This window comes from Helicoverpa zea, chromosome 5, assembly GCF_022581195.2.
Source record: "Helicoverpa zea isolate HzStark_Cry1AcR chromosome 5, ilHelZeax1.1, whole genome shotgun sequence".
In the NCBI taxonomy this organism is placed as follows: domain Eukaryota; kingdom Metazoa; phylum Arthropoda; class Insecta; order Lepidoptera; family Noctuidae; genus Helicoverpa; species Helicoverpa zea.
Window position 1 is genome coordinate 6,851,128 of NC_061456.1, and position 18,073 is coordinate 6,869,200.

The 18,073-nt window shown below is 35.1% G+C and overlaps 1 protein-coding gene across 12 annotated transcripts in view; it reads right to left on the reverse strand.

The window, feature by feature from the left end:
* Window positions 1-18,073, reverse strand: part of LOC124630403 — a 76,013-nt gene that overhangs the window by 47,389 nt on the left and 10,551 nt on the right. For 6 of the 12 annotated variants that reach the window (XM_047164292.1, XM_047164294.1, XM_047164287.1 and 3 more), the window contains exons 10-21: window positions 17,758-17,946; window positions 17,454-17,577; window positions 16,920-17,151; window positions 16,471-16,678; window positions 15,841-16,024; window positions 15,285-15,341; window positions 15,019-15,084; window positions 13,273-13,384; window positions 11,897-11,968; window positions 10,649-10,699; window positions 3,620-3,820; window positions 2,063-2,195 (exon numbers count right to left, since the gene is read on the reverse strand). In XM_047164292.1, the coding sequence (XP_047020248.1) occupies window positions 2,063-2,195; window positions 3,620-3,820; window positions 10,649-10,699; window positions 11,897-11,968; window positions 13,273-13,384; window positions 15,019-15,084; window positions 15,285-15,341; window positions 15,841-16,024; window positions 16,471-16,678; window positions 16,920-17,151; window positions 17,454-17,577; window positions 17,758-17,946 (1,629 nt within the window). The remainder of the gene's footprint in view (window positions 1-2,062; window positions 2,196-3,619; window positions 3,821-10,648; window positions 10,700-11,896; window positions 11,969-13,272; window positions 13,385-15,018; window positions 15,085-15,284; window positions 15,342-15,840; window positions 16,025-16,470; window positions 16,679-16,919; window positions 17,152-17,453; window positions 17,578-17,757; window positions 17,947-18,073) is intronic. The other 6 variants (XM_047164296.1, XM_047164289.1, XM_047164295.1 and 3 more) reach the window with 4 other exon arrangements.

Genomic DNA, 18,073 nt, shown 5'->3' on the forward strand with positions numbered 1-18,073 from the left:
AACATTACAACTGAGTATCGCTGCTAAGCGTAGCAAGGACGACGCAACTCTTCTTTGTCCGTGCACTTGATAGTAAAAGCTTTGTATTTACACACACGAAACGTCTCAATTTTCGGTTCAACGTTCTCTTTCGCGACATTCGACACGCCTATTTTGTGACAAATTTACTTGTTTAGAACCCACGATTAGCCTCTATTCATTTTGTTACAAGTGAGAGAAGTTAACCTCAAAATAATATTTTTAATACTACGTTCAGGATACGATTGGAGGAGCTGAGTGCGCAGCGCGCGTGCCGCGCAGGCTCCGCCGATCGCTTCCGAACACAGGCGAACCATCCCAGATCTCGCCCTCAGACCATCGCCGACCGACACTACTTTTCATTCGTTTGGCTTCACAATGCCATAAATAGCTACTACTCTAATAAATCCTGCTACTAATAACATTCGACAAGTTTTAACACAACTCCGTAGATAATAATACAAGACAATTTGAAATTTTGACACACCCATTTTAACACACGGTGCACTATCAAAATTCGTAATACTTTCTTTGTACCGAATACATATTTAGCTTTAGAGTTGAAGCGAAATAAAACAAGTGCTATGTTCGTGTTTTGGAAGCATAATATCTTATCCGTTGTTTTTTAATTTAATTTATGATGACCGTCAATCAGGTCAAGGCGGCGTACGTAAATGAGCTAGTACCTGCCGCTTCATTATGTACGACAAAATGGCACAAAGGGCATAAAATTAATTCAAATAACAGTAGGCTACGTATTTTACATATAGATTACCAGCTGGTGAGGGATTAATAAAGCTCAGAAGTGCTTTATCCTACGATTTATAGGACTATGGCTAGAATTTAAAGGCTGAATAGAAATATTATATTACATTTTTACATTGTTTTCATTATGAATTTTCAGACTTGATTTTTTCTACTCGGGCCGAGTAACTTTGATTTCAGTTTTGTATTTAGTTCTTCGCAATAGGATCTTTCCGGTATGCGGAACCTTAGCAAATCTCGCAAGGTGGATAAAAATAAGAAGAAAATAAGTACTTAATGTGCCTAGACCACCTAATTTCAAAGACATAACACTGTATTAAGTCTGGTAGCATATTGCGAACTTACCTACATGAAACAAACCGTTAGTCAAAATCAAAATACGTGTGTGAATTTCGTAAGACAGATGTTAGTGTGACACGTAGAATTCACAATTAGATCTCGATTCGTTTGGAACGAATTACAATTTGTGGAGTTCGACTCAATTAGCTACACAATGTTTGAACTGTAGGTGGTTAAGGTAAAGTTATCTGTTATTTATTTATAAAGGTATTATTAACCAACCCGTGGAGATTCAAAGTCTTGACTCCAGTCAGGCAAAAATTATGCTTGAACAGTTACTTTGTTAACTTTGGTACTTAATTGGGTTCAAACAATTATAATTCTTTGGTGTGTAAAGGAAGGTATGTATTATGAAATTAGCCTAAGCTAGCTATTGTCTTACTGCAAGACCGAGTTGTTGAATGCAGACAAAGAACGAGGTCAACTTACTATGCTTGTTAACTCGTATTCATGATTTGGAGCTGCTATACTCAGTTCCGCGCAAGGTTATTTGATAGAACTGGGACTAAGATATACATATACCAAGCGTAGGTAGAAAATACGAATTATGACATTACCATTAAAATGATATTGATATTTTTCGTTATTGTAAAGAATTGAAATCCAACTTATAAGGCATAGAGCAGCACGAGCTCATCGTACTTAAGATTCGAAAATAATCAGATGGAAATACTAAAACATTATTTTCTAAAGGTTCAAGTCATGTAAACTAAGAGATTTGAATACTTAAGAGAAAAGTAATATGTTAAGTAATAAACTAAAAAGAATATGCGTTCTGTCGATGGCGATGATGGAGCATTTTTAGACGTATAAAGTTGTAACTAAGAAATGAAGAAAAGTAAATAAAGTACGTGATTTTGTTCAAACTTGAGAATTCCCGCAATAAGAGAAACTAAGTTTGGCTACGAGTAGGAAAACAATAGTACGAGGGATAACTTACCTCACTCGATGTCAAGTAGCAGATTCTGGAGTCGGTGCTATCAATCGAAGCTTGTTGAACAATCCCATAGCGCGTTGATTCGCGATCGCTTGTATATTCCGAACGAACGCTGTCTTGCCGGTCGAAAACACCCCTGAAACAGAAGCTCAATATTTACCCTTTCTTAACTTTTGATTTACGATTTTGTGTTTGACTTGGGCTCGGAGCTTCCAATTAGAATGGAAAATAAAGGAATTAATTTATAGGCGATTCTATAGAAATATTTTAATTTAATAAATATCTCGTCTTTACCTATGTTTATTAAGAAAATACGTTGTAAAAATAGATTAAACAGAATAATACCCGGCTTAGTAATAATACCCGTACGTATAAAATGTCATCTACGGGAAGTGCTCCAAGAGTCCTTCGTTTTTCTTTTGTATTTTTTTACTCTTCTAAAAATATATTTACAGGAAAATATTGGTAAGGTCAGAAATATGTCTCTAACAGAATAAAGATGTTCATATTTTATATTTAGTAAGTATATTTATGTTTCCGTGTCCAGAAAGTTTTTCAATTGAGTTTGGTCTCGACCCTCAAATAAATAAAATTCACCCCCTGTGGGAATGAAGTTAATTTTGTTTATAGATTTGAGTTGAATCCTCCAAAATAATTTTACTTGTTTCTTGGTTGTTGGACATTTAAACAGATTTGAATGAGTGGAAATATAAAAACAATCTTCACTTCTTTTTCTGCGTCAGAATTGTATCTCTAGTAATCAAATGAACTCATAGATAGAATATGGGAACAGCCGTTAGTACAAAGCACAATAACATTATCGTCATCATCTGTAACCTACTGGCCTTATCCCAATTACTATTTGGGGTAGGTACAGTACGTGTTCGTCTTCCATACTCTTCTATCTACCGTAATCTCACAAGTATCATTCAAATTGAAAATGATATAAAGGTCAATAAATTATTTCGACGAGGAAGAAAAGTTAGAAAAGTCTCTGTAAATTACGTCGGTACGTAAGTAGGTACTGAATCGGCCAATTAATATTACTTACTGAACAAATTAAAGTTAGTGGTATAGAAAACTTTCGTTTCTCCATTTTGCATAATGAATTAAATACCTATTAAAAATTGACCTGTCAGGGGAATCAAAATCCGTTCATTCCATTTCAGGTCGAGTTTCGATAGACAGACAGTAATGAGAACTTAATTTGGACTCGGATTTCACTGCCAATCTTCTTCGGTGACATTTGTTAAAATGAACATTGAGCTTCGAATGACGACGTATTTATTGTATTCAATACCTACACATTTTGGATACATAAATCTTGTTTTATGTTGCTTTAATGATTGTTCGTCGTCGTACAAGAGACAGTTATATCTAGACACATCATTCCTCATTTCTTAAAACGTCTGCGTTAATCCATGAAAAATAAATGAAAATACATAAAACACAACTGAGATAGTAAAATTGTTTTGAAGTTTAAGTATAAAGTAGTAAAGTACGCGTATAAAGTTTTATGCTAAAAACTTTTTATAACTGCATCTGTATTAGTGATCATACCTTTGTTCGAAGCTGTCAGCCCTGTTGCTCCTGTAGCCCGAGTCGTTAAGGCTGCCTTCATGGCGGAGGCTGGGAAGGGAGTCCCAGGGGGAGCGGCGGGGGCCGGGGGGAGGGGCACCACGCCACCCGTCTGAGTGGCGGTACCACGCCGCGCGAGCTGACTCACCGATGCATGAAGCGCACCGGGATGCGCTCACGAAACTGTGCATAACGTACATTATAATTGTCATGCTGACTTTAATACTAGACGTGAATATGCACACGGTATATTATTCATTTCAAAAATAACATGAGGTCACCTTTCTTATAAAATTTGGGCAACATGATTATCTAAGATTCTATCTCTGTTATTACACATATTGCCTTGAGCCTGCCTTTAATTTTCTCTCCGGTTACAATTTAATTATTTTTATGTTTTACAAAAAGTTAAACAATGTAATAGTCGTTGTAAACTTAATTTTCACATCTGAGAAAAAGCATCTTATTTTATTATTTTGGCATAATTATTATTACGTTGAAACAAAGGAACTCTGCCAAGTAAAAGTTCCGTTTTTGATGCCTCAGATAAATGAAAAATAAACAAGCTATCCAAAGTTAAACTAATTTAAAATGGACGTATCCAGACTGGGATGGACCCACCAATGGGATTGGACGCCATTGTTCCGTGTCAGATTAACGAGGGAATGTTATTCTAAATAGACGATGTTGGTAAAAAATATCAAAGTTGTTTTAAGGTCCAGTTAAAAGGAAATGATTTTAAACAGGTTGTTTGCAATCGGGCACCTTGTTTTCATTTTGTTAATTAATTAAGTACCTTTTACGGTGCTTTTCGAAATCATTTAAATGAAAAGTAGATCCATAAACTTTAAGTTACATACTGTCATTGGAACCATATTCGTTTTCTACTTATTTTATGTGTATTACGGAAAAGTTTTTTTTTTTTTAATAGAAAATATAGAGCTTTCTAATCGTTTTCTTTTCAATTAATCAATATCGAGCTAATTTAATCTTTTTGAACATGACTCCTAAGGTATCGTCACTTTTTAAGTCATGGTGCAATATAGTGTTTAAAATATATAAAGACAAACCTGCCTATGTAAGGAAATAAAATATGCGAGTACTTGCGACGAAAACAAATTGGTAATAACAGGATCATGAATACTTTCTTTGAAGTATCGTAGTTATTAAAGCTGAAGGCCTCGGTATTTATGTAAGAAATACGGAAAAGCAAGTACGTAAAAATGATGATATACCTTTTTGACTTAGGTACAGTGAACACGGGGGATTCTTTTGTTTACATAATCAATCATTGCGCTTGAGACTCAAAGAAAATGGCTCAACGAACTGTTGGCAGTACAGTATTAAATATCTCTCACAAAAAAGCAAAATTATTTCATATAAGGTATAATTTGTAGAGTATCTTCAACATCTCCATTATTCAATCATCTAATAAGGGTCGACCTGCCAGACTTAATATCCTTATAGACCTCGAGGAACAGGATTATAGATTGTGAAATTGTGTAATAATATCAAAAGCATCATAAATTATTGTCGGCCCTTTAGTATTACAAAAATTGCTTGGTTCGCGAATGGCTAATTCTGTCCCAAGAGTACCCGGGAACATACGTGACTCAGGAAAAACGATAACTACGACAATAACTGAGGCGTACGATCGATACCTAACCCTACTTACACGACAATGGGCCCTGTGGGGACGAAATATCAACATTCCTTTACCAAAATAACATATGTTACCAATAATGTAATTGATAAAAGTATTACAGTTGACTTTTTCGACGATCACATGGGATTACAATTTCTAACAACATTATTGAAAAAGAAAATACATCTACAAGGAAACATAATTGTTATGTGGTTTAGTGAGAAATTAAGTAAATAACTTCCAAGAGCTCAATGATCTTGATAATTAAAAATTCGTCTAAATCGGTCCTGAAATTTCATTGTGAGTACTAAAATTCAAATTCCGTATCTATTTTCCGACTCTGTTAGGTATATAGGCTGCAAAAAGGTTAGAAAGTATCACCTTTTAGGTACATACATACAATGATTATTGCACTGGGACCTTTTGTTGATAATAAAAAGTACCCTTCAGCATTCATCATTGGGCTATCTAACAATTTTTCAAATCGGTACAATGTCCCTTAATAGTGCTTACCTTATTCAAATGATACAGTCTTAATTAACGGTTCTAGGTAATTGGTTAACACATCTACATTACTACGAGTTATAGTTTCCATTCGTAAGAATAGTGAAAAATATCATATCATGTATTGCTGTGGTTAACTTTATTTGCAAATTACAAAACGTTGAAAAGTATTTCGAGTAGTTAAGTAAAACTCGATTGAACCATCTGTATCTGTACAACCAATTAAATTAGGTCAGTTAATGTTTATACGAATGGATAACCTATAATTTCTGTGGAAACGAACACTGCTGAAAATTGATTTTTTAATAAAGATCCGATTGCCATATAAAATTTACAGAATCCGAATTTATTGTATTAAATAAATGTCCCATTACATTAAATAATATTTCGCGACACCTGCCGTTTCTCTTGTTAAAAACTCACACAACTGTCGAAATACGAGCGATATCAGTAAAATTAAGCGTCGTAAAATAAGCACATACCTGTGCATGTTATATTCGCGCTCGCAATACAATATTTGCGGTTCCAATCTGACATTCAATCGATACCTAACAAATTGAATGATTGTGAAGTTGTACGAATCAAACACGTTCCGTGTCATTAAAGAAATATATTGGTTTTAATCATTCAAACGAACAAAATTGCTGAGGTACGAAAATGTTTCTGAAATCCGTCCGAGCTTGAAATATACATGAAATAAGTAGAAAGTTGTAGATGTAAAACTTAAGACGTAATAGCTAGGAAAATATACAGGCGTTATGATATTGCCTTACCTATACGCCTACACAAAGCCATTCGAAGGGATTAAGTAATAACAGGTAGGTATTATTGTACCTATACATATTGTGGTATCTTAACGGATTAAGGAGAATTATTCCGAAAACAATAATGTGTGCAAGAAGTCCCATAACCGGGTCTCGAAATTGTACATTGCTTATAGCCACGTTACGTTAGATAGCTATTCCGATTCTACCCTCGTTCAACTACTTAGCGAAGGGCTTTACTTGAAAAATAACAATAGTTAGCTCAAAGAAAATATATCTTCCAAAGTGGTTAGATTACTAAATCAGGCGTGTCTTTCCGCTGTTTCACAAGAACGAACGTAAGTATATAGCGCAATTTATGCCTCTCCACACCTTTAATGGGGCTTTGTAACCATAAACATTTAGGTATACTTTTCTAGTTGGGCTGTATACATTTAAGTTAGAGTACAGAGCATAGAACCAAATTTTTTTTTCGTGTTATGGAGTCAGACGTTGAAGATTAGATATTAATATTAAAATTTCGTATAGTAAGTTCAACTCAGTCGTGCGCGCGGCCCTATGTGTGGGTAACCCTTGTACATATACAGTGACTTTGTGTGCGTGACAAGAGGTACAGTCGGGTACAAATACAGTTATTTAGGGGTTGTATACGGCTGTTTAAAGTACAGTTATTACGTAATTTAGTTTATTTATTTATAATGATTCTGTATCGCTACTTGAAAAATCAAATGATGAATTTTCGGATTCGCTACTTTCACCAATGTTAATTATAAATTCTGACTCCATGTCAAAATGTCTATAGTATTCTTCTTTTGTACATGTCGACAAGTATTACCCAACATCCCTTCATCAATTTGACTTAAACGTTCATTTATGAGTTTCATTATTTCCGTCTTATTTTGGTCGACATTATGCGAAGCAATATAATTTTTTAAAATTCCCCATACATTTTGTTTCCATTATTATACTAAATTATAGGTCTTTTACATTCTTAGTCCACACATTTATTTATTGTCCGCGTACCCCGAGCTAGAAAATATGTAAGGAGTATTTAATTCATCTTAGATATTTCACTTCATTTATTTCTTAGATACTGTCAATGTCAATTTGAAAAGCCGTATGAGAAAATAATGATAAACTGTAAAATGTAATAATAAAAAGCTTTGAATGTTGTTTCATTTTTTTGAAACGCTACCTGACTCCTTAAAACATTTTCTCCGTGAAGAACTAGACATTTTCGTAAACGACTGTACCCATAACAAAAAGCGATGAGAACACGTCATGCTCGGACGACGTCACTGTCACACGAATGAAAGTTGTATATTTACAAGCCGACGCACACATAGGGCCGCGCGCAAATCTGAGTTGAACTATCTATAAAGTATCTTAGCCCTCCTTAAGACTTGAATAGAATACAAATAAGTAAATCACAATTGTAAACCAATTTGAAACGTTTTAATAAACAGGAAATAGCTATTCCTATTAAAATTATCCTATTAATAAAGATCAAAGCAGTAAGACAAAAAGAAAATATTTTAATTAGAAGAAAAAATAATTTCAATAATAAAAGACAGTGAATATTACCCACGGCAATTTTTAAATAATTTTGAAATTAGCTTACGTACAATTGTAATGTGTATGTATTGCATGTTTGTTGCTGAGTCAGATCACAACGCATTAAAACAGAAAATTAATGGCCACGAGTTAAATAATCTGAATTATTTTAAACACTAATTAATTTCACTTTATCTGCAATGAGTTAAACCATGTAATTGAATTATTTATCTACGATCATTAATTGTAATTTGGTTATTAACTGTTTTTGTAACGTAGGCATTTCATTTGTTGAAAATTGTTTTACTAACGTTCCACATTCGTATAATGTAGTTGAACCGAATCAATACAATTTGCCATTAAAAAAGTACTTACACTACTATTTGTATTGGCTGCGGTTTTATTCACTGCGACTGTCATCAAAACATCAGTTGATGAAACATCATTTAATTAAGCTTTAGTTCATGGATAATTTCGATAGGTAATGTAGAGAGCTATCGAATTACGAGGCTTTACCAAAATGTTAAAATAATTATTCTCACGGTCTGTTCAATTATTATTAATTATTATAACGCAATTTTCTGAATTCAAGTTTTATGCTCTGTCTGTCTAGCTTACATATTATTATAATTTAGCAGTTTTATAGTATATAAATATGTATATTATTATAATTTTGCAGTTGCAATATCTAAATCAGAGTATCCAGCAGACATGCAGCGCATCTCGACTCAATTTACATATTCACATCAAACTAATTGCATATTTAAACACGAAGTGTCTTGAGTGTGGGTACTGAACATTTTGATAAGATATATTTTGTGCAGCTTAATTGCTTAAAATTATAATAAAATTTCAAGCTAGCACTGGGAGCTTAGCCTCTGTTATAGAAGCTGCGTCTGTGGGTACAAAAGTATAATAGGTAGAAAATTCAAAACGTATCAATTGCTGCTTCATAAATCCAAGTGCAACTTAATAACTTGTCATTGAATATTTCTGTTTTCTGACAATATTTAAGAGGAATTGTTTAGAAATCCTGTAAGTAAGATAGTCATTTGGACTATATCACACTGAAAACCAATTACTGTATTTGAATTGATTTGATTTAACATTTATAACTAAATGGTATACTTTTGGGACCAAAAGACGGATGAAATCTTTATGTGGGCATTTATTTCATCTTTTTCCTGCAGTTTGGCTTCTGCCACACCCTGATTTCTTTGCCAGGAATGGAAGTCAGAAAAAGGAGATTAATTACTTCAGTATTACAGTGTAACACGTTTATGTAATTTACCGGGATAATATTGTCTAATTTGACATTTAGTTCTGCGCTTGCCTCCCTTAAGCTTACTAGCTTACTTAGCGACACGCAATAGTCTTCATGGCAGGGAATTGAGCTCCGAGCTTGTCATCAGAGATTCACGTTTAAGTAGTTCAATTCGGCTTCTTAATTAATGATTTTCTTCTGTCCCTTTTTGACATAACCCCGTTAATGATATGTTGTCAAAAGGAGAAATGTTTCGGTTCAGGCGTGTGGTGACTATCGGCTTGTCTTGCAATTTGCGAACCCAGTAGACACCTCATATGTACATAATTTCATCGCTCTCTAAAGCTGACGATCCGTTCAAAACTGACGACCAGAGTGAACGATCGAGCTATTATGCTATAACCTGGTTAAGGATTTCGATGTGAAAACCCTATGTATGCTGTAATTTTCAGCAATCAAGTAGGTATTCAAAATTCAAACTATTTCCTATTTACCTATACAGGAATGAATTTTATCCAGTGCGCAAACTTTGTGAACTTATAGTTAAATAAGTTTTATAGATACGTATATTTTTATTTTGTAGTGTTTTAGTTAGTGGGTTCGATTCCAGGGTCAGGCAAGTACCAATGCAACTTTTCTAAGTTTGTATGTACTTTCTAAGTATACTTAGACACCAATGGCTGATAAAAAGGTGAAGGAAAAACATCTTGAGGAAACCTGGACTATAAAAAGTCTGAAATCACCAACCCGCATTGAGCAAGCGTGGTGATTAATGCTCAATCCTTCTCCATGTGAGAGGAGGCCTGTGCCCAGCAGTGGGACGATAAAAAGGCTGTAACAGTAACAGTGTTTTAGTACAAAAAAGAAAAGTTATTGATATCGAAAGATGTTTATTTTGTAACCGATTGTACGGTCACAGTCGTCATAGTATGCACGGCGGCAACGCGAAACCGGTTTACTGACGCGAGCTTCGCTCGGCGCGCGTAAGAATAGTTGGTATCCATATTTTGCTGATTTTAGGGCGGACAAAAGAATGAAAAAAAAAATTTTACTGATGGTGCAGATATGTTCTGTTAACGATTCTGGACCACCAGTTTTTTTTGCACACTGCTTAAAATTCATTCCTGTATAATGTACCCAAATTTAAAAGGAGTGACCTGAGACCCGTTTGAAACAATTTGTTACATAGTCAGGAAGATACCTTGAAGACAGACGTACCTACCTAGGTTACTAATATAATTAATAATTTATGAAAAAACTATATTATTTTTGATACTGACCTTGATTGATGATCGCTCAGGTACCCTTGGTCGCGATCTCGAACTCTGTCCCTGCAACAAATGAAAAGTTGTTCTCATACCTCATACAAAGCCATAAAAATAAAAGCGATAAAAATATACGTGTGCCTATAGTTTTTTGGTATTATGGCAGTGCTTATTTGCCGGTTCCAACCGTTTTAAAAATCGTACTAGAATTACCTATTACCAATCCATAAAGTACAAATCCAATAACCAATATGTTATTAATGAAAAACATACCTACACCATTTTAAAACGTTAGGTATTTGTGAGAAAATGTGTCAAAGAACGATATGATTTTGATTGCACGTAAGGGTGCTTACATAAAGAAACAGGTTTCCGGTACAGACAAACCTGTACGGGTAGGTACCGATCAGTGCAGGTATAATATTTCAATACAATCCTATTCACTCACTTGTAAAGAAACAGGTAAGTTGAAACAGGTAAACAACCTGTTTCTTTATAAGTGAGTGAATAAGATTGTATTGAAATATTATACCTGCACTGATCGGTACCTACGCGTACAGGTTTGTCTGTACCGGAAACCTGTTTCTTTATGTAAGCACCCTAACGTATGTCAATGAATACAAAACAGGGCTTAGCTTTGCGCTCTAGCGTTTCCTGGAAACTTAATAGGTTCTAGCGCTAGAGAATTCTGCATCAGTAAAGAACACGAAGTCTGAATTTGGAACAATGAATGCAGTAGCTATGCTTATGTACTTAAAAAAAAAGAAAGTAAAACTCGCTGAATGAAAACATTCAAATAAGTTTTTTTTTCTTTTACTGAAACTCGTGGCTGTTTTTATTTCGGATAAGACCTCGTCACGCTGACTCAAAATTGTTTACTGTAAACATCTCAGACGTTTATATTCAGACTTGTTTTCAAAAAGGCTCGTGATTTAATTAATAATGCCGCGTGCTTAATTAGTGATGCCCGGTAACTTTCCATTACAAGTCGTTTTTCCCTAAGCTATTAATAGTTATAAGTTTGCATTTATATCTTATTCATTAATTATTAATTCATGTTTTTATAGTACTAGCTTTCGCCCGCGGTTTCACCCGCGTCTCGTAGCCGGATGGTGACAAAAACTATCCTAAAACCTTCTCCCGGGTCTAAGTTAACTCCCCCCTAATTTTCAGCCAAATCGGTCAAGCCGTTTTCATATGTTATGTCGTCACAACGGAAAGCGGGTTTCATTTTTATATATATACATAGATAAATTAACGTACCTGGTGTTATGATCACTCAAATAACCCCGCTCTCGATCCCTCTCGCGTTCGCGCATCAGTTCATTGCGATCACTGAAAACAAAACTACGTTCAACATTTTTTTTCACAATAAAACAAAACAATAAATAATTACAAAAGTAAAGACGCAGAAGTATGGAAGGCGGGAAAATTATATTCTTTTTTTTAAAGTGAAAATTTCAAACAGCCAGTATTCATTTCGATATACAAAGAGTTTTGTAACCGCCTTTATTGCATGTACCAATCTTCTATATAATGAAATAATGTACCTTTGTATGACAGAGTTACTGGGAAAGCTATAAATGTGGACAAAATAGAACTGCAGCTTAACATTTATAACTTGGAGATCACTAATAATCGCAGAACATACACCGGGTATCTTCGTGTGCCCCTAATCATGAGGAATCTTATTGCAGATTTGTAACGTCACCTTTTGGATCAGCCTTTGTATAAACTTTTGCTCGAAAGACTGTCTTGTCTTTTAGTACCCGCTTTCAACGGTCAATGTCTTAAAATGACCATACCAATCTAAAACTAGCTTTGCTATCATTAACAGCTTTCTATGGATCTAAGCACATTTTCTTAAACATGCATGGAAATGTTGTCGCAACTTTCAAAATAAGAATCGCAAATGATCGAATTTACGGACAATGAAATCAAATCCATTTCGTTTTTTTGAATTTGGAACATTACACCGCTCCAGCAACGTTTTAGGAAAAGGCGTGATCGGGTTATTAAATACTCTTTGATTTGACCTCTTTTATCATTCTTGAAATAAGGGTATTATTAGGCGCTTCCCAGACTATCAATTAAATTGTGCAATATTTTTAAATTGAACAGGCTTAATATAGGCTTAATATTGCATAAACTTTTAATTTTTGCAATATAATAATATTGTAATATTGCACAATGTTGTAGTTCTGGGGCCGCCTATATAACTCTGGCAGTGTAACCGTAATTGTGTTTGCCTTTCGACTTAAATATAAAATAAAAGCTCATTCTTCATTTGTTATTCATGATATTGTTGTATACTAAAATAACATTAAATAATTAAAATGAGTTCTGCACGTATACAGAGTTAAATGGAGATTAATGAATACGCCACTAGAATTACGATCAGAGGACAAATTGGCAGATAATTGTCCCAATACGAATAACGTATGTCACTTTAAATATCCTTTGAAGTATGTATGTAATTAATAAGGGTTTAATGTAAAAATTAGTTTTTTTAATTGCCCTTCTTCTAAAAGTGAAGGCTTAGGCCTAGCAGAGCATGATTTACAGTCCCCGTGTAATTCATACTCGAATTGCCTATTTCCCGGGCGTTTTAATAATGTACTAATAATGAAAATATGAACCTGTAATATCCATCGCGATCAGATCTTGCACTATGCTGTCTTTCGACGCCAAGTCGGTGTGGCAGCGGCAACGTTGAAGATCGGCTGCCTCCCCCGGAGCACTGGGACGCTGCTTCTTACCAAAACAACAATATATTTTAGAACAATATTATTAGCAATAAGTAGTAGGATTTATTTAATTCATAGTTCAGGGCACTGACCCCTATTTGTTTTTAGATGTTTGACCTTTTTAGAAATCATGCAGAACTATCAAAGAGTGGGCGATCAGTGGAAAAATAACACCATATTCGCATCTAATTTTTTTAGGTCAGTTAAAGATAATCCCTTATATTTAATTACTTTCAAACCTGTAACATATCATAATCAATAACTATAGTTGACCATACTACGTTTATACATTTTCCTTTCAAATTCGCCTTTAAGATTGCAATTTTCTTTAAATGCTCAATTTGAGACTTACAGCATACAGTATCTTACTGTTGCTTACTTGGGATGCAAGTGTGGTAAGTCCCATCTTCTAAAATCAAATTTGTCCAATGACGTTTTTAATACACTTACGCAGTAGAATTACATATTATCTAAATGTTCGATCGATTTTATTTCGCAAAAATCTGCCTGTAGCAAAACCACGGGGCACTCGCATAGTCGCACCTAGCTTCTTGTTGAAAAGACGGGGTCGGACACCGCCCATGCCCATGCCTATTGAGTGCGTAGGATTTATTATGATTTTTTTTTTATATTTCTCTAAGTACCTATTCAAAAAATACAAACATTTAAAAAATACGCATTGCAAAATATACTTTAATATCAATTTTCAAATGCACATTTAAATAATGATACCCTCATTTGATCTAGTAGCTTGTTTTTTCTTTTTTTAGATTGCAAAGTTTTTTACAGCTGGATTGTGTAGGTCCTGCCATATTGAATTAGATACTGAAAACTTTTATGCGGTTCAGTTGCGGCACTTCTGCCCTAACCTAAAGTTTAATTATGAACTGAAGTACCACATTTTACATACCTATATCAATTTCGAATTCATGACACAAACATTGATACATAGATAACTGTGGATATTACGACAGTTTTGATTGTTTATTTTAAAACCACCTACTATTAAATTAATGATGATTATTTTCAAAATATGGTTCAAACAACCTGCGGCAATAACTTGGTCTTGCCCTGTAAATATTATTATAAAGAACTTATTACACAAATCAAACAAAACTTAGATACTTGAATAACTACGTGAATACATAGGAACAATAATATGTAATACAAGATACAGTGTGTGTTCTTCAGGTTATGGAGCAAAACATTTGCGTTTTTATTAGATACAAAAAAGGTAAACCGACGTTTGCTTAGTGTTTAGAAAAAAATACTGAGCACAAAATTTTCTTAAACACGAGTCAAACGGCAAGTTTTTTGAAATAACACCACTGATGGTTAGTCTGTTCTTACTATTTACTATGCATAAAATAATCATCTTGTATTATTTTTGTTTTGCTCCACAGGTGACAAAGAATATTATGTTATTACAATGTGAGAAACAGAGATGTGAGTCATGCTTTCTTACAAGAACGTAAAGTCTTCATGGTTGAAAACAAATAAAGAAAACATAACATAATAACAGGTTAGGATAATAGAATACATAATAATTATTAACATTCCAACATAGGTATATATTGCATAGATATACACAGTAATGCAATGATACCATTCATACAATAAATAATCAATTGTTATCACCTCGGTCCCTTATCGCAGCCTCCTTAAGGTGTCTCAAAGACTGTAGAATTGATTCTTGGGTCGGTCCTCAACAAAACAAAGAAGGGTTGAAATTAAATCTAAACAAGGTTGAATTGTGTGCAGTTTATGTTGTAAAAATGTATTATTAAAGTTAGATTTACCAAAGTTGGCTACATGCTATTTAATAATTAAATTTTAAAAGTGTCAAAAAGCCAAACTTTAAAGTTTTTCAAAGATTTTACTTTAGCTCTTATTATGATACTTACGTCGTCTCGGTGGATATGGACTGCGTTGATTGGAAGATGACACGTTGTCGTTGTATTCTAAACAAAATCAATTTTATAAGTGTTTGTTTAAACGGTCAAGAAAAGTCTCTAAGTCATAAACAACAACTTTCAAGTTTAACACAATCGTCAACTGTAAACTTTAAGGGCATTATCACACTACAATTTCGAAAGGGGAAGTAATCATAAGTACCTAACTAGTATGATTGCTCCGAACCACTTAGATCGGGCTTCGGCTTCCAGTCACATTTTTTACGTGGCAAAACGAGACAATACGAGTAGGTAAATGTAGATTTACAGTTAAAATACAAAATGAACTAGCATAGGTGTGACAAAATAATATTAATAAATATATGGAGAGGGAGTTTGACTATGTGACTTGACTTTAAAGGATAGTGACATGTTTCTTTAGTGTTAATAACATTTTTCGAAAATATTATTAAGAGAAGGTAAAATGGACGCTCGCTATCGATAGCGTATTTAGTTAATTTAATTGCAGTATAAAACCAACAAAGTATAAAATGACAATGTAACATACCTAAATCTTCCATGCTTTGACTTAGCAGAGCTTCGAATGTGTGCAGACTGTAGCTCTCAGCATCCATGCCCTTGGCCAGAGTATTTCTCAGATGCATCTCATATTCCAGCAGAAGACGCGAGGTGGGTGACCCGGGGGCTGGAGTGGCGCTCGACTGTGATGCTTGACGGGACAAGCAAGGCTTCTGGGGGAAAAGTTGTATTATGTAAGGGCCTCGTTACATAAAAACAAAAGTTGTAGTGTAATAAGTATACAGAATAGTTTTTGAATAGCTCTAAGCTTAAAAAGCTTTAAAATCGCTGCGACTAAAATGAATTAATAACTAAAAACGTGTTCTTATCATAAAAGCAATATCAATTAGTTTAGTGTTTCGCAATTTCGCAAACTAAACTGGTAATTGATTAAATTCTTTCAGGTCAGAAGGAAGATCTTCTGAAGGGTTGATTTTTGTGTGACTGTGAGCTCTATACTCAAGATAAGATGTATGAGTTTGAATTTCGCTTAGTTAAGATTAAAATGTTCAAGCTTGAAAGGACTACAGCAGAACTTTTTTCAATCCATCATGCCCTTTATGTACCAGGGCAGCAGTAACTCTTTCAAACCACCCCACTGGGCAACAACAGTACTTACCGCGTGATGATGCTGTCTCGAATCGCGACGCTGACATGGCTCTTGGTCTGAGTTGCCATTTGAAGAAGATGGCGTGGTCGCGTAGCATTGGTTATCGAACATCACATTGTCCGACGGAGGCGACATGTCCCGTTCTCCACCACCCAACTCCAGATATAGGCCACGGCCAGGATAGCCGCTGGGTGCTGCACCGACCCCGACACCGCGACTGTACAAACAAGAGGTGAGTTTAAAAAAGTTGGTGAGAATTCCCAGTCTTGCAGGGTGTTACTGACTCCGAAAATATTATAGACAAACAGTGAAGATTGATTGTTTTTCAGTTTGCCTGTCTTTTTGCAATGCCTGTCTATTTCAATGCCACGTAAAAAATATGTTGCTCTAGGAATAGCGGTTTTCGATTATGAAGGTTAGCAAAAGGTAAGCATGTGTCTGGTGCAAGTTGTACGTACCGCTGCGAGCTCTGGCGACTGTTATTGTTGACGATATGTGAGTAGTGTCCGTGGTGCATGTGCTGCGGATGGCGGTGGCCGTGCGAGCCGCAGGACGGGGGGCATGGCGCCGCGCCCCCGTACCGGCGCCGACCCATCTCCGGTGACGTCACCGGACTGTCTGTCGATGGCATCGGCTTCAGCATGCGCTTCAAAGTGCTCGAGTCTAAAAGTAATACGTCAATCATTTCTTCTAGAAATGATTTTTTTGCATGTTATTTTTATTGTTCAGTGTTTTAAAGGCAAGTGGGTGAAATGTTGTGGAATTTAATCAACTGTTTAAGCACACAGATGTTTTGTATTTAAACTTTACTGTTATAAGAGGCTCTTGTGATGATAATCTAAATGTGTTATGTTACATTTGTGTATTTCCTTAAAATCACACAAGTGCCGAGTGGAATATAGTGATAGAATGTGAATCGGTCTGCTTTATGAGCTTGATCAGTCTAGACGTGTTGGGGTTAGTGTCATAGGAAAGAAATACAAATTCCTCACCCATGTTCATATCTTCAGTGCTCTTGGACTTAGTGCGCCGCGATCCTGAAGTATTATTGTTGATCACGTTGTGATGATGGGCCGCATGTCTATCCGATTCACGGGACTGAAAATTCATACAGTCCTGTTGAGTTTCCAAAAAGGTTAGCATATTACTTTGTGTTCGATATTGTTTCTGCTTAAAAAAAAAAGAAATGGTTTGACGATGATTATGTTTGCATTAGACCATTAAGTCAATGGCATTAGACAGATTGATTTTTAATGTCTATTTTTTATCAAGCAATAGTAAATTGATTACACGTACTGATTCGTTGCCGTCTCCATAGTCGACACTCTTAGGCATGTGCTGCAGGTGTTCCTTGCCGGAGCGCGTCGAGGTAGCCGAAGACTTAGAAGACGTGAGGGTGCCGCCAGCCTGCACACCTTCTGACTTCAGGTCCTGAGTGTGCTGAGAGGAACCACTACCGCCGCCTGCTTGAGTTTCTTCGTTTGTCTGGTAAATGTCAACATGAGATTAGCCGCATCATCATTATCATTATGGCAGATCAAAAATGAATGCTGTTCTGCAAGCTGATTGCCTAGTTCCCTAATCGAGCTTACGGTTATATTCTAATCTATTG